Below are 16,893 nucleotides of genomic sequence, written 5' to 3'. Positions count from 1 at the left end.
CGGCCCAAGCACGTGTCCACACATTCGCAGGCTGCAGCCCAGCCCACAGGCTAGCAGGCCGCGGCTCCGGAGGAGAGCAGGGCTGAGCGAGGTCCTGAGGACTGGTCCCTGCAGGTGTGGGCACAGCAAGGACGTGCCATCTGCAAACCAGGGGTGGACCTTGCCAGAACCCATCCTGCCAGTGGCCTGGTCTTGGGCTTGCTGCCTCCAAAACCCTGAGACATTAGCACAGGACTGTTGGAGCAGCCGAGCTGAGCCAGGTGGGGGGCAGACGAGCATCCCAGAGTCAGGTCCGGACACTCAGGCACAGCTCGGACCGAGCCTTGGGCTTAAGCAAAGGCCGACTCCCCACCTCACACCCAACGGAGGCCTCAGAAGTCAGTTTCAGAAGGAACAGTGGGCATTCATCAATAGAGTCCTTTTTAGTGCATCAAACGAATGAACCAGACCCAGCAGTGTCGCTGGGCAGGGTGTAAGGGGTGCGTGTCAGAGGAACACCAAGTGTATGTTTTAAACCTGGGAGTCTAACAAAATGCAACTTCAGCACTAAGATTGGACCTGACTGAGCCACAGGCTCTCCCTTGGATGCTGTCTGCACACAGTGCCCAGCCCCCGGCCCCACTCACGTCCGACTGGGAGTCCCACGGAGCAGAGCGGCTCCTCGTCACCCCGGAACCCTGCAGGACAATCAGGTAAACATGCAAAGAAGGAGACCAGCGGGGCCCAGCTGGCCGCCCCCCGGTGGGCACGCACTTCTCACCACCACCGCGGCGTTGGTCGACGCCTGTCCGTGCCCGTTGGTGGCCACTGCCGAGTAGGTCGCAGTGTCGTCAAAGTCGGCCCTTGAATAGAAAAGGCGGGTCTGTGGAGCGGCTCTGGAGGAGCCGGTGACCTGAACTTGAACAAAGACATCCCTCGAAAGCAACCCCGTGACCTGGATGGGCTGCTCCTGCGCGTGTGTTCAAGAACAATGCCAGCGCTGCCGGGGAATTAATTATAGACAGAAGAACATCCGATCCCAGACCACAGCTGGGCTTTGACTGAGAAAGAAGACGCGGGTGTTGAAAGCCTTCGTTTCATCCTGGGAAGCCTCTTCCGCCTGGGCCTAAGACTCTCCTCCACCTCCAGCAGAATCACCGGGCGGGGAACTACAGGGGCAAGACGGGGGCCTACACCCGCTCTGCCGAGAGCAAGGACTCTGGCAGGGAAAGCCAGGCCCCTGGTCAGCATGGCCCGGGGCCACCTGCCTGGGAGCCATGGCAAGAGGGTCCAGGGAGCCTAGGAACTTGCACAGGGAGCCCCATCTCCAGGTCCTGATGACCTCCACCATGACAGACAGCGCCTGCACTTGGCACCGTCCCTAACCCTCCAGGATGACAGCCAGCAGAGGTGCATGAGAACTCAGGGAGGCCCAGCAGGGACCAGAGTTTTGTCCGGCACAAGCAAGGGGGTTCCAGACGTGTGCAGAGACCCACTAACCTCCCAAGTGAGCCACGCCCTGCTAGACAGCAAAACATACTCTGTAACCCAACCTCGCCCCTCAACAGGATTTCCAGTTCCTAGGAGGTCATGCCCCGGACCTCGAACAAAACGGTCCCCCAAATGCAAACTCCTCATCAGGACATATTAAAAAGCCTGCGCCGGAGGGCTGGGCTGGGGCTCAGTGGGGGAGCGCCTCCCTGGCACGTGCGAGGCCCTGGGGTTGATCCTCGGCACCTCATATAAATAAATAGAATAAAGGTCCATCAACAACTAAAACAAAAAGCCTGAGCTGGCCCTACCTGAGGCATGGTGCATGTTCACCCCTGGGAAGCTGGCCCTACCTGAGGCATGCTGCATGTCCACCCCTGGGAACCTGGGAAGCCTGAGCTGGCCCTACCTGAGGCATGGTGCATGTCCACCCCTGGGAAGCTGGCCCTACCTGAGGCATGCTGCATGTCCACCCCTGGGAACCTGGGAAGCCTGAGCTGGCCCTACCTGAGGCATGGTGCATGTCCACCCCTGGGAACCTGGACCTACCTGAGGCATGGTGCATGTCCACCCCTGGGAACCTGACCCTACCTGAGGCATGCTGCATGTCCACCCCTGGGAACCTGGGAAGCCTGAGCTGGCCCTACCTGAGGCATGGTGCATGTCCACCCCTGGGAACCTGGGAAGCCTGAGCTGGCCCTACCTGAGGCATGGTGCATGTCCACCCCTGGGAAGCTGGCCCTACCTGAGGCATGCTGCATGTCCACCCCTGGGAACCTGGGAAGCCTGAGCTGGCCCTACCTGAGGCATGGTGCTTGTCCACCCCTGGGAACCTGGGAAGCCTGAGCTGGCCCTACCTGAGGCATGCTGCATGTCCACCCCTGGGAACCTGGGAAGCCTGAGCTGGCCCTACCTGAGGCATGGTGCATGTCCACCCCTGGGAACCTGGGAAGCCTGAGCTGGCCCTACCTGAGGCATGGTGCATGTCCACCCCTGGGAACCTGGGAAGCCTGAGCTGGCCCTACCTGAGGCATGGTGCATGTCCCTCCCTGGGAAGCTGGACCTACCTGAGGCATGCTGCATGTCCACCCCTGGGAACCTGGGAAGCCTGAGCTGGCCCTACCTGAGGCATGGTGCTTGTCCACCCCTGGGAACCTGGGAAGCCTGAGCTGGCCCTACCTGAGGCATGGTGCATGTCCACCCCTGGGAAGCTGGGAGGACCATGACCTGAAAATGGCAGAGGCCCAGGCCTCGGGCGGCCCCTCCACACAACCCCGCTGTCCTGCAGAGGCCCAGGCCTCGGGCGGCCCCTCCACACAACCCCGCTGTCCTGCAGAGCCCCAGGCCTCGGGCGGCCCCTCCACACAACCCCGCTGTCCTGCAGAGGCCCAGCTCAGTCCTGCTGAGACCGCCCCCCCACCCGAGGCTCAGCAGGGGGTGTGAGCAGAGGTTCCACCTGGGGTTTCCCTGTCCAGGCTCTCTGCTAGTGACGTCACCGCGACCCTCTCAGGGACCCTGGACACAGGTGCTACTCCCCATTCCTGTGGGAGAAGGGATCTTTCCCCAGATCTTTGGAAGACTTGGGGAAATGAGGTCCACAGACCCCAAACGTCGCACTCTTGGAACAGTTTCCCTACCAGACCCGTGGTCAGATCTTCATCTAGAAAAGAAAACACGCCCCAAAAATCACACTGTTGAAAAAAGGAGAGTTTACCAGAGTCTGATTTTAAAGTGCATTAAGGAGCGGATGCCCACATGACAACCCATCCCTGGGTCATTAATAATTTTATTTTCTTCTCTCTTCATCTAGGAGCTAGAAATATTTTCTTTGAACAGACAATACACCACCTCCCATGAAGGGGAGGGCTGGTTCGGAGGCCTGGGCCCTGCCGGTACTCCCTCCCTCCTCCTGAGGTTCAGTGCAGTCTGCTGTGCCCCCTGGCACCCTTAGGTGCCATGGCTCCAGGGAGAAATCAAGCTGAGGCTGAGTGCCTGTTTCTGGCTCCCCCTGCAGCCACGGCCCACTGCAGAGCCATGCTCAACCAGGGTTCTGGTGTCCGCTCCTTAGGAACCCCTCTCCCTTGCACCTCCTCCTGTGCTGCCCGGCACACAGCTACAGGGTGGTGCCAGCACACAAGTCCCGTCCTCGTGTGGATGCCTTCCCCACATCCTAGGTGGCTCTGCCTGGGGAGCGCACATGCTCACGCCCACCAGGACCGCCCGAGCATACCTGGGCTGGGCTGGGGGTCACTACTCTCCATATTCACTCACTGTTTGTACTTCTTTCAAACAGCATTGTAATTTCCTAAGTGCATTCTCCAAATAGAAATACGCCCTTCTGGGATAAGCCCTAAGCCTTTCTCCAATCCCACCCCTGCTAGCAATGACTCGACAGACGAGAAAAAGCACAGACCCATCCACAGACCTGGCTGGAAGTGTTCGGGTCAGAGCACCTGGCCAAGAGGCAAAGCGTCCTGCGCCAACGGCCCACTCAAAGCCCCCTAACCTGGAGCCCATGTGGGGGTCACACAGGGACAGGCCAAGCCTTGGAAAGGGGGAGCCAGAAGCCCAATGCAACCACCCAGCACATAGCGGAGCCAACGGGGCAGTCCCACGCAAGATGTCCAGGAGTGGCCAGTCAACAGGGCAAACCCTGGCTCCCAACTGCCAAGGGAAGAGAGGATCTGTCTGGACCTCAGGGAGCAGGTAGATGATGGCCCAGAGACTGGAACAGTCACCAGAAATCTCACCTGTCGACACCCTTGGGCAATGGTCAACAAGGTGGTTTCCAAATTGCACTCCAGGGTTTTCAAATTGAATCTTGTGCTGAAAACATCCTGTTCATTATGTATTTTAGCGATTCTTAAGCCTGTAGTAAAAGCCTGTGCTCAGGCCCATCATATGCTCAGTACAGGACAAAGGGCAATCACATGGATTTTGCATGACAGTCAAATCTGATGTGCTTGGGCCTTGGGGAGAGTTCCTACTACCTGAATCATGTCCCGAGACTTCCGGGTAAATCTTGCTTCCTTTTGCAACCACCTATCCTTGTGAATCAGGGTTTTATTCTATGTTGGGCCATCAGACCCCACAGGGAGGATGAGACTTGAGTTCATCAGCCACAGGTTGTGCTTCAACTCTGTGCTTAATGGTTCACTTTATCGTGAAAACCCTGCATACTATAAACCCGTAGAACGTAAGTATCCAGCACCTACGCTTCCCGAGGGGAACTCTGATGACCGCATAAACAACGTACTTGGAAAACCTTGTGATTTGGGATCAATATTGCGCACACGTCATCAATTAGGATGTCTTAGCTGAACTCCAGGACCAGGACCCGAGGCTCAGGAAAGGTCCCCTGCACGCTCTGCACCACACGGGCCCTGCTGGCCCTCACCTTCCTACAGAACACACGGCTTTTCCGTGTTCTGAATCTGGATGATGGCTGCCTCCTTTCCCTGAGCAGGGAGGAGCTCGAGGAACGGGAGGGACATGGAACACTTGGAGTCCAGCGGAGCCTGAGGAAGGAGGGGAGCAGCGGGCTGAGCCCAAGAGGCCGAGGCAGCAGCCTGTCCCTGGGCTCCCAGTTTGTCCTCGCAGGCCAGAGCCACCTAGCGCATTAGCACCAATTAGCTGTCAAGTACCCCATTAGCACTTCGCGCTCACACCCAGGGCAGGACACAGGAAGCGGAGAGAGCCGTGTGCCCAGAGCTTGCACCTTCCAGGCTGAGGCACGCCCAGGACAGGACAGGTCCACGGGCTTCCGTCTGGTTCTTAGGAGAGCCTGAGGGCTGTAAAGTGACCGAGACCCACTGACTTATGGCAGTGGTCCCCAGAGCTGGGGACGCCCAGGAAAGGCTCCATAGGTGAGGACCTCCGCCTGCTCCTGTGCCTCTCACTCTTTCCACAGGTCTCTCCAGTGAATGTTTCACAGAGCAGAAAACATGCTGCAGTAGAAGTGGACACGTCCCAGACAAGCACACACGTACGAGGAGAGGGCACAAAGGGGCCTGTCCACGGCTGGTACTGTTCAGGGCTGCGGAAGCACAGTGCCTGGGGCAGAGGCGGGAGGCAGCAGGGAGGCCGGGAGGCCAGGAGGGGGAGGTGTCCAGCCAGACTCTGTCTGCAGCTAAACTGCAGAGGCAAGAGCTGGCCCCACCCATTACCTCAGCAGGACCCAGCCTTCTGCTCCTTCCCAGGCCACACCAGAGACAGTGCTCAGCAAAAGCCTGGGCTCTAATTCCAGCCCTGACTTCATGATGCAGGAACTTGCAAGGGTTTTATTTTCTACTTGGACAGAGTCCCAGAATAGAGAGAGTTTTCTTTGGTCTCAAATTTTAGAAACTTCCACAGGGCACTTTGCCTCCCAGGGTCTCAGTTCAAAGCGTCCCCAACACAACAGCAATTAAGAAACTAAGGCTACTTCATGTTTCCAGATGGGCAGTAAATCCCTTGTGGGTAGACAAGGCCCAGTGCCCTCAGGTGCTAAAAGGCACAGACACGGGACTTAAAATCTAACTCAAATCACAATCTAAATGCCAAAGTCCAAAAATCAAGTATAAGAAAATTTCAGTTCTAAAAACATTCTGCGAGGAGTGGGCAATGGTGGCGTGGCTAATGGAAAGGCAGGTTCTCCTAAACACCCACAAAATGTAAGAACCACATGTGCCCCTGTGAGGAAATGGGTCTCCGTTCAAGCCAGTGTGGGTCCTTAGAGAACACTGACGAGCACATGAAACAGTGTCAATCACAAGTTCAGATCGAGGAGTACCAAGGGTGAGCTGCTTTGGCACTTTAAAAATTCAGCTGCAGTAGCCAAAGACTATTCATAGGAGCAAATGTCATCCTGGGCAGAGGGGAGCTCCGTGCCAGCCCAGGGAGGGGTGGAGAACACATCCACACCCTGCCATCAGCTCGGATCAGATGTTGTGTGCTCAGCACTTCGGAATGAACAGCTGAGATGAGTTATAATTTGTGGGCTTCCCTGTTGCTCTTTTCCTGAAGAACATTAGTATTTCATCTTCTAAAAACGTAATGATGGGGATAAGAAGACTGAGAGAGAAGCCAGTCTCAGAGGATTCCTTTCCCCAAATTTCCCAAATAGTTGCAGGTTTGTTCAAAATGCAGGGCGTGGAGGACCCCTGGGCGTGTGGATGACTGAGCTGTGATCTCCCGTCAGCCATCAGCCAGCTTTATCTGAACTCTGCTCCACTCTGCTCCACGTTGTGCCCAGTGTCCACTGTGAATGCTGCAAACATCCCTGGGCGACTTTCCTCCTGCTTGAGAAGGGACATCACTTTTCTGCTTAAAGCAATGATTAAATACAGCTTGGTGCGTGCCCCCGCCAGTCACAGCAGACACCCCTAAAGGTCAGGACCCCCCGCAGAGGCACAGGCTCTCTTCCCAGCCTGAGTGGGAAGGCAGGAGTCAGCAGAAACAGGAAGCAAGAGAGCTGGTGAGGGGAAGGCAAGGGAGCGCTGGACAGGAGTGAACCAGGTGCACTGGCCTCTGCACACAGAGAGGGACTGGCAGAGAAGCCCCTGCACGCAGCTCCAGCCAGGCTCCACCAGCCTTTCCACCAGTATCAGCCCTCAGCAGGTCCCCAAGACCTGACACGATGCTTAGCTCTGGCAGCTGCCTCCATCGTGGTCTCCCTCCATCCTGGTCCCCTCCATCCTGGTCCCCTCCATCCTGGTCCGTCTCCACCCTGGTCCCCTCCATCCTGGTCCCCCTCCATCCTGGACCCCTCCATCCTAGTCCGTCTCCACCCTTGTCCCCTCCATCCTGGTCCCCTCCATCGTCATCTGTCTCCATCCTGGTCCCCATCCATCCTGGTCCCCTCCATCCTGGTCCGTCTCCACCCTTGTCCCCTCCATCCTGGTCCCCTCCATCTTCATCTGTCTCCATCCTGGTCCCCTCCATCCTGGTCCGCTCCATCCTGGTCCATCTCCACCCTGGTCCCCTCCATCCTGGTCCCCCTCCATCCTGGTCCCCTCCATCCTGGTCCGTCTCCACCCTGGTCCCCTCCATCCTGGTCCCCTCCATCTTCATCTGTCTCCATCCTGGTCCCTCTCCATCCTGGTCACCCTCCATCCTGGTCACCCTCCCTGATCCTCTTCATCCTGGTTCCTCTCCATCCTGGTCCCCCTCTATCCTGGACCCCTCCATCCTGGTCACTCTCCATCCTGGTCCCCCTCCATCCTGGTCCCCCTCCATCCTGGTCCCCCTCTATCCTGGTCCCCCTCTATCCTGGTCCCCCTCCACCCTGGTCCCCTCCATCCTGGTCCATCTCCTACTGACTCCCAATGATCACTTTCAGAAGAGAATGTGCCCTGGTCCATCTCTATTCTGGTATCCTCCATCCTGGTCCCCCTCCATCCTGGTCCATCTCCATCCTTGTCCCCTCCATCCTGGTCTCCTACATCCTGGTCCCCCTCCATCCTGGTCCCCCTCCATTCTGGTCCCCCTCCATATTGGTCCTCCTCCATCCTGGTCCCCCTCCATCCTGGTCTCCTACATCCTGGTCCCCCCTCCATCCCGGTCCCCCTCCATCCTGGTCCATCTCCATCCTGGTCCATCTCCAGTCTGGTCCCCCTCCATCCTTGTCCCCCTCCATCCTCGTCACCCTCCATCTTGGCCCATCTCCATCCTGGTCCATCTCTATCCTGATCCGTCTCCATCCTGGTCCCCCTCCATCCTGGTCCCCTCCACCCTGGTCCCCCTTCATCCTAGTCCCCCTCCATCCTGGTCCCCCTCCATCCTGGTCCATCTCCATCCTGGTCCCCCTCCATCCTGGTCCCCCTCCATATTGGTCCATCTCCATCCTGGTCCCCTTCCATCCTTGCCCCCTCCATCCTGGTCCCCCTCCATCTTGGCCCATCTCCATCTTGGTCCATCTCTATCCTGGTCCCCCTCCACCCTGGTCCCCTCCATCCTGGTCCATCTCCATCCTGGTCCCCTTCCATCGTGGTCCCCCTCCACCCTGGTCCCCCTCCATCCTGGACCTTCTCCATCTTGGTCTCTCTCCATCCTGCTCCCTCCATCCTGGTCCCCTCCATCCTGGTCCCCCTTCATCCTGGTCCCCCTCCATCCTGGTCCCTCCACCCTGGTCCCCCTCCATCCTGGTCCCTCTCCATCCTGGTCCCCCTCCATCCTGGTCCCCCTCCACCCTAGTCCCCTCCATCCTGGTCCCCATCCATCCTGGTCCCCATCCATCCTGGTCCCCCTCCACTCTGGTCCTCCTCCATCCTGGTCCCCCTCCATCCTGGTCCCCCTCCATCCTGGTCCCCCTCCACCCTAGTCCCCTCCATCCTGGTCCCCATCCATCCTGGTCCCCATCCATCCTGGTCCCCCTCCACTCTGGTCCTCCTCCATCATGGTTCCCCTCAATGCACCATCCATTCATACCTGACCTCCTCCATTCCTGATTCCCCCACACCTTATCCCCTCCGTACCTGTCCTTCCTTCATACCTGATCTTGCTCCTCAGGGCTCCCCACCACATGGGGCCTCGTCACACTGGCCTGCTTCTGCAAGAGCCCTCCAGGTGGCTTGGCCGGGTCCCCTCAGCCCCAGTGCCTTCCTCGCTCCTGCTCAGGCTCCTCACCCCCAGTTCTGCCCTCAGGCCCTGCCCCATCCTGCTTCCCGCCTGCTCGGGCTCCGGCTGTCCTACAGTGCACACCACAGATCATGCACGTGTGTGACACTCACACACTTGTGATATGTGACCTTGGACCTGAGTCCCACAGTCACTGCTGGGCTGTGGGGAAGTTCAAAGCCCTGCTGCCTCCTGACCATAAGAGAATGTGCTCAGGCAGGGCTAAGGATTCACCCAGGTCACGGGGACCTGAGGTCTTTCGCCTCCAGGGCAAGTGTGCACTGTGATTACAGTAATGAAGCCGTCTCATTGGTTTAAAAAGTGACAGTTGCACCATCAGATGGTGTCCTAGCGGGCTGTGGGTGGAAGAGGAGGCATGTGACATTCTGATGCTGTGTGAAAGGTCAAGCCTGGAGGATGGGCTTTGGTGGCCAGCATACCCCAGCATCTAGCATAGCTCAGGGCACACCGTAGGTTCTCAGTGAGTAGCACAGGGACGGCACAGCTCGCCGCTGGAACAACAAAGTGTCATGAGCTTCTGTGTGCACATGCCATCTGTTGCTGTGTGTGTGTGTGTCTCTGAGTCTGTGTGTCTCTGTGTCTGTGTGTGCTGTGTCTGTGTGTGCTATGTCATGTGAGAAAAGACACAGCTAGATGCACAGCAAAACACTGACTGGCTGTGGGCACAGTTTTAACATAATCGTCTGCACCTTCTACAATTGTTTAGTGCGTTGCGAGGGAAGGCGACCAAGGCCAGTCCACTGGGCAAAGCCTGAGCTGAGGGTCGTGTCTCAGGCCTGGCAGCGAGGCACTCTGCTGAGCAGGGGTCCTCAGGATCGCCCTGCATTTTGGTGCAGCTAGGAGACTAGGTTCTGCTCATTTTCCGTAAACCACTTCTGTCTTTGCTTCTAGAATCTGTGTGCTCAGTCCTGGCACCAGGGCCAAGGTGAGGCCCTGCCTTCTCTTGAGTTTGAACAGATTCCAGAACGCAGTCCCAGCGTACACCACCACCCACAGGTCCTTACCTGTTGATCTCCAGAGTGTGCACGCCATACTTGCTCTCAATCCGGTACTTCCCTGGCTCACCTGCCTGGCAGATCAGGCTGCCATTTTTGTACCTGGTCGAGAAAACCTCTATTTTAGTTTAAAGGCAGACTTGTCTGCAGCCTTTCTCAGACCCCACACTGCCCTCTAACGCAGATCTGCTCTGCCAATGCCTGGCCCCTTCCTCAGCACCACACAGGGGATCCAGAAGGCATGAGGTCCATTTTTAGTTTGCTTTTTATATATTTTATATTTTTATTTTTATTTTTTTATTTTGCAGTACTGGGATTGAACCCAGGTACACTCTGCCATTGAGTTACCCCCCTTTTTATTCTTAACTGTGAGACAGGGTCTCACTAATTTGCACAGGCTGGCCTTGAACTTGAGATCCTCCTGCCTCAGCCTCCCAAGTAGCTGGAACACAGGCATGCACCACTGAGCCTGGCTCTGTTTGGGGTTTTCCTACAGGCTGTGCTGCATCATCAGGGCTGTCCAGGCAACCTCTGACCTGCAGAAGGCCACCTCCAAACATCTGCTTGAGCCTTGTTAGGAGTTCAGAAGTTCATTTCATTAAAAAAAAAAAAAAACTGTAGCTTGTGCTAGCTAGGTTGCAGCCTGGCCTATCAGGCTGTGTCCCTGGAGCCCGTGGGGTGAGCCCACAGAACTGACCCATGGCCAAGGAGGGCCTCCCCTGAAGGGCAGAACTCCCTGGGCCTCTTCCTGCCACCTGATGGTACTGACCCACCAGGGAACGCACACACAGATACTTGGTTTTGCAGCAGATGCTGAAGCAAGCAGGGTCTGTGGGGGCTGGAGATTCAGCTCTTCAATTCTCATGCTGATTCCTACCATAGGGCAGACCCGTGGGCTTGGCGCCCAGAACCAGCAGTGGTGCTGAGGCCAAGTGGGTGAGAGCAGGGCTTGCAAACACGGGGCGTGACAGGGAACCGCCTTCAAAGTGCTGTGGCAGATGGGTGAGTCAACGTCACTAAACGCCAGCACATTATTAAATGGAGACTTTGTGAGTTCCTGTGAACCTGTCTCCACCTCGTGCTTCTCCAAGCACCCTTCCTGGAAGGAGACGCAGTGGGACCTTGTCCCTCCATAGCAGAGCCCCTCACCATTGTACCACGGGCGTGGGGAAGCCCTGCACGGTGAAGCAGAGCCTCACGGACATCTTCTCCCAGACGGTGTGGGACCTCAGCCGCACCAGGATCTCAGGGGCCCTGCTCACACGCTCCTCAAACGCGTGTCTCTCCCACGTCATCTGGTCCTCCACCTGCCACACAGGAGCAAGAGTGGTCAGGGGCAGCGCGGCATGGCTGGCGCCAGGCACTCACCACCTGGGAGGAGGCGAACCGCGCCCACCCCGCTTCCCAGACCGCGGCTCCTCCTACCAGGTGCTGCAGGGCGTACTTGTCCAGCTTGTCCCGGGCCTGGGACCGCGCCAGGTGCACGTTCTCCTCCAGCTGGGCCAGCTCACTGAGGAAGCGCTCCCGCTTGGCCTCTCCATAGGCAGCCACCAGGGACTGGTACCTACAGGTCCAAGAGGCTGTGTTAAGGTCAAGTGCAGAGAAGACCAGGTGGGCTGACCGGCCACAGGCCTCCTGGACGCCCAGAGCGGGACGCGCCACCTGCACTCATTCTACCTCTTTCTTTTAGAGTGTATTGTGGGGAAGAAGTTGTGAAGAAGAGCATGTGTGTGATTTATGAAGAGAACCAGGCAGGAGGGACATGCTCAGGTCTTCTTGGGCCATGACAGGCCCGACTGTAACAGCTGGCCACCTTCTAGAGACCTGGAGCAGCCGTGGCAAACACCACACTCACACCTGGCTGCCTTGGGCACCGGGGAGCTGCGTGTGCTGGTTGGAGACTCCAGAGAACAAGGACTGCTGCAGGGCAGAGGGTGGGGGGACTGTCCTTCAGGGAGGGCCAGCCCCTGTTCTCATGTCCACGGAACTCGTGCCCAGCAGGCACTTCATAAAGACGGGGCCACTGAAGCCAAGAGGTGGCCTCTTCCTTGGACGAAACAGAGGGCTCGGCTGTCTTCAGGGAGATCAGTGGTCAGAAGCTGCTGGACGAGAGCCGCTTCTGTGTTGGCTCTGACATGACTGTGGGGAGCCTGGTCTCCTGGGCAGGCTTGGTTCCTGAACCCATGTGAGACTCAGCCAGCTTTAAACAAACAGTTAAGAAGAAGCCTGTGTTCCAGAGAGGATAAGGATGGAGAAGTGGCTGAGTGCTCACAGCCCGCCTTTGTGAGCCCCTCCGCGCCACCTGACCCCACGGCGCCAGGGATGTCCTCAGAACCAGGCCCCGCGTCCCAGCCTCATCCCCGTCTTCGTTGGGCACCCCACTGACCACCAGAATCGGCTGCTCTCGTGACCCCTGGGACTGCATCCCACTCCCAGAAGTCTCCCCACCGCGCCCTCCTGTCGGATCTCTGTCCTCCCATGAAGCCCCGCCTCGCCCCAGCACTGTCCACGGGCCCCAGCTCTGCTAGCTCCTCTGTGGGCTTTATGCAGACAGCCTGTGTCCTTTGTCCTCCCCAGGAGGGACCTCTCCTACTACTGTCCCCACTAAATGCCCGCACTAGGCCCCGGGGTACTCTGGTGCCCGTGGGGTGGGGCGGGTTGTGTGGGTGCCCGGGAAGGAGAAGCTGTGGAAGTCAGAGTTGGTGCTTTGCCATCAGAGGTGGCACCAGGCCCCAGAGCCAGGCCACCAGAGCTGGAGGGGCCCTGTGCCCAGGGGTGGGGAAAGTCATCCAGATCAGAGGGACCCATGGGTGTCCTTCACCCAGGCTCAGGGCTCTGTCCAAGGCCCTTCCCACAAACCCACGGGCCTGACTGCAGGTTGGCAGCTGCCCAAACCCCAAATAAAACTCAGACTGAGTGCTACGCACTTGAGATCAGGATTCCAGAAAATTCCACCGCTTCTTCACACAGAGCGTGACACAGAGCCAGCATCCCTCGGCCCATGTTGACAGGCCTTCCTGACACTTCTGACACAGGGCCCGAGTCCCCCCGCCCGACTCCGTCTCGCCCAGGTGTGCTGGGCCCCTGTGGGCCCGTCAGAGGCCACCTCCTGGCGCCAGGCGGGCCTCTCCTGGATCCTGAACGCTGACTGCTGCTTCTCCTGGGGCTCGCCCACCGTCGGCTCCCAGGGCCTCTCCCGGCTCATCACTGCCTGCGTCCCTCCGCGCCTCTCTCTCCCTGCAGAGCGCGGCCTGGGTCCTGAGCACCCACGGGTGTAGGTCGGGGCTCTGGCTTCACAGGTGCTGAGACCCACCCAGGCAGGAGGCTGCTCCTGCTTCCCCCCTCCCAGGGCCACTCTAGACTGTGGGTCTGCAGAGCAGGGAGCATGGGCCTTTCCACGCCCAGAGTCCCTGAGTGAGTCCTGCCCGCCTCCAGGGTCAGGCTCCAAGCGGTGTGAGCCCTGCCCCTGCTCTTCAGACCAAGCACAGAGTCCAGGCTTGCTCTCCACCAAGGGCACCGCCTTGACAGCGTGGTTCAGGACCTACGTGGGTCTGGAAGTTCCTCCCCCATCCGCCCCCGCTGGGCATGTAGAGAGAGTCTCTGCCCATCGGCCACCAGCTGAGCTGGACTCTGGCCTGTGGGAAGAATTAACCAGACATCGCCTGTGCGTTCACTCTAGAGGGTGAGCCCCGTGAAGCCAGAACTCGGGGGCCATCCTTCGCCAGCCCAGAACGAAGGCATCCGAGGGCACTTGTGATCTGCCAGATCCCCAGGACTCCTGAGCGCCACACGGTGCACAGTGCCCCTTCGGCATCTGGCTTGGTTTGGGGGAACCCGGGGCCTCAGACCCCCGGGGCTGCCGCCCCATCACTGGGCGACTTCCCCAGCCCTGTTCTGAAGTTCAAGACAGTCTCCTGCTAAGTCTCTGAGGCTGGCCTCAAACTTGCAACCCTCCTACCTCAGCTGGGATCAGAGGCCACCACGGGACCCCGTATGTGTTTCACATGAGCAGCAGCACGCCCTGAGGATCCCTGGTTCCACCTTTGTCCAGGTTGGTGAACCGTTATCTGCGCGTAGGTAAGGAATTCAGCGCTGGGATAACACCTGGGCTAGTGTGTGAGGTGAAGGGTGAAAACAGGGCACAGTTCACTTCACCTCTCAGCCCCCCTCACAGGAGCACAGCGAGCATCCGAGGGGAATCACCAGGCCCCGGCAGCTCATCAAACCCCCGCCGCACACACTTGCCTCCTAAGGAGGTGGGATCACTGTCCAGGTGCCTCACATGGAAAAGTGCATGTGGGATCTGAGAGTGGAAGGCTACACGGCCAGGAAGAAGGACAGCAGGATAGGGGTCAGTACAGGGCCAGCTCCACCATGTCCACATGGACAGCAGCCATGGCCATATGCTCACCCATGGCCCTTCCCGTGGTGAGCTACCAGTGGGAAACCTGAGGAACAGGAGCTCATGCCCTAGGTTCAAGGTCACACGGAAGAGCAACGGATGGAATAACATGGTACAGCTCACGTCTTCTCTGTCCAATTCCGAGAACTTAAATATAGATAGAAGAACCCTTTTAAAAGCAAACCAAGCAAGTTTAAGTTTTAAATACTTAAAAATGCAGATTGTTTTTGTGTCTACATTTTGAAGTGATTCCTTAATAAAAAGAAGTTTTCATTTGGCAATAAAATCCATTTACAGGGCAAATTTGCCAAAGACACTTAAAAGGTAACTCCAAGCTTTGAAAACAGGAGCTTGTCTTACAGCTACCTATTGGCTGATTGAACAAGTCACTCCATCACAAAACAATTTCAAAAGGAGCCACGTTAACCCAGTCTCGTTTTTCCTTCAGGCTCCGTGTTGTCCACAGACATAGAGAAAATCCTTAAGCAAGAGTAGGGAGCTGGAGGGAAATATCACGGTGTAAAGTATCCATCTGTTTATTTTGTTCTTTAGAGACCAAAGCAATGGCACCAGCCATTTTTCCACACCTGGGATTAGTTTTAGGACTGACATTGTACTCTGTCCTCTCTTTCCTATGATGCCCTGTCCGCTGAGCCAACTCCACAGAAATGCAAAGTACGACGATTTATAGAGCCCCTCTGGCCTCCAGTTTCCACTGGGACAACTGCTCAGGCCCTGGCTCCCTCTTTGGAAGATGACCTTGCTGGGATCAGCCACTGTTCCTTACTAGCCAGAGAGGCTGGGAGTGGAAATTCAGACTCCATCTCCGGCGGTTGGCTTGGACGCCCCAGAGTGAGCAGACAGCTCCTGCAGAGGCCCTCCAGCCCCCCTGGACCTGAGCTGCAGCCCCCAGGCCACAGAGCAGGAGACTCCCCCAAACAGCCCCTGCCGGGATTCACAGAGTTCACGCAGCAAAGGCTCAACATGTGCATGGAGAAGTCAGGGTCCACCCACTCCCAGGCCAGTCCACTCCAGTGCCACCCTGGGCGTCCAGCCTACGGCTCGCTGAGTCTGCTCTGACCACACTCTGAGCAGCCGCGGGGCCGCTGGGCAGTTACCTTCTTTCATTCTTATGCTCCTCCTCCGAGGCGCTCAGCCGCTTCGCACAGAGCTGGCAGGTTGTGCCCCCGGTCAGGGTCTGGCCAGACGCGCTCTGTGCGGATGACTGCTGCTTAAGGGACTTCTGGGATGACCGGGAGGACGCCCTCCTGAAGAGACACGGGTAACAATTACCTGTCCCGGAAATCGTTGACATGCGTCCCAGCAGACACCACTTGCTTTTCATACACCCCAACCATCTTGGCAACACACACATGTGCACACAGAGCGCACTCCCACACATGCACACATTCACATGCACACATGGTACACACACACTAATACATGCTCACAAACATGGACATGAGTGCTCACAGGGACACACACACACACGTCCACACATGCACATACTCATACACAAGTGCACACCTGGGGCACACCCGCATGCACACGTATGCTCTCCCACCTGCCTACACATGAGTACTTGCACACATGCACAAACCCTAACCTGTATCACGTCCTCTCTCCCTCCACATCCCCCAAGTCAGGTTCCCCATCTCCCTGGGTCCAGGGCCGGTCACTGCCTCACACACACCCTCACACACTTGCCTGAGCCCCTCTGGGTCTGAGGCCATTCCCTGCAAGCTAGTCACTGCCTCCAGGGCCCCTCCTGGATCAAAGTCCTGAGTATGTGCACCTCAGGGATCCGAGTCTCCCTGAGCCCTTAGGAGGGGCCGCAAATGTTTGACTTCTTTTGTTACAGGGGATGGCAACTCAACAGGAGTGCCACAAGGGATCTAAATATAGGGTGTTGGTGACATGTGGCAGGACCCACAGCTCAGTGCCAGGCCAGAGGTCTCTTCTCCCTTCTAGCCAGCCCATTAAAGTCCCAGAGATGCTGCCATCAAACAGCATGGGACAGGCATGTGCCACTGCCCAGAGATGTCCTAGAGGCTGCGGCCAGCTGCAGGAGTACAGTCTCCTGCCGCAGGACTATCTCCAGGTAGAGAACCATTGACATGGGCTCCACCTGCCAGTGTGGCTCCATCTCAGTCCCTCTGCTCCCTAGTGGGGAGACTTTCTAGATCCTACTTCTAGAAGACACAGAGGAAGAGCAAAACTGATGAGCTTGTACCAAGAGTCCCTGGGGTCGTGGTCTCCACCAGGGGCTTAGCACCAGGCCCAGGGAACCTGCAGGATACCGTGTGGCCACACAGAGGACATGTGCACCAGGGGACACTGCCATCCCTGCTCTCCCACAAAGCAGACATCACTGGGGTCGGGGGACGAATGCTTCCTACCCCGACCCGC

General features: G+C 57.8%; 1 protein-coding gene and 1 long non-coding RNA gene across 11 annotated transcripts in view; one reads left to right on the top strand and one right to left on the bottom strand.

The window, feature by feature from the left end:
* The window catches only part of Myom2 (myomesin 2), an 83,459-nt gene that overhangs the window by 47,580 nt on the left and 18,986 nt on the right, over nt 1-16,893 (bottom strand). For 8 of the 10 annotated variants that reach the window (XM_078030726.1, XM_078030728.1, XM_078030727.1 and 5 more), the window contains 6 exons: nt 15,603-15,752; nt 11,508-11,646; nt 11,232-11,389; nt 10,092-10,184; nt 754-842; nt 627-677 (listed from right to left, as the gene is read on the bottom strand). In XM_078030726.1, the coding sequence (XP_077886852.1) occupies nt 627-677; nt 754-842; nt 10,092-10,184; nt 11,232-11,389; nt 11,508-11,646; nt 15,603-15,752 (680 nt within the window). Of the gene's footprint in view, nt 1-626; nt 678-753; nt 843-10,091; nt 10,185-11,231; nt 11,390-11,507; nt 11,647-13,009; nt 13,501-15,602; nt 15,897-16,893 lie in introns of those variants that run through there. The other 2 variants (XM_078030725.1, XM_078030734.1) reach the window with 2 other exon arrangements.
* Nucleotides 13,584-14,787, top strand: LOC144370250 (uncharacterized). The gene is made up of 2 exons (XR_013430141.1): nt 13,584-14,159; nt 14,257-14,787. It is a non-coding gene; the product is annotated as an uncharacterized LOC144370250 (long non-coding RNA).

Source organism: Ictidomys tridecemlineatus, chromosome 14 (genome assembly GCF_052094955.1).
Source record: "Ictidomys tridecemlineatus isolate mIctTri1 chromosome 14, mIctTri1.hap1, whole genome shotgun sequence".
NCBI classification, from domain to species: Eukaryota; Metazoa; Chordata; class Mammalia; order Rodentia; family Sciuridae; genus Ictidomys; species Ictidomys tridecemlineatus.
The sequence above is the reverse complement of the archived record's forward strand: the minus strand, read 5'-3'. Positions and strand labels throughout refer to the sequence as shown.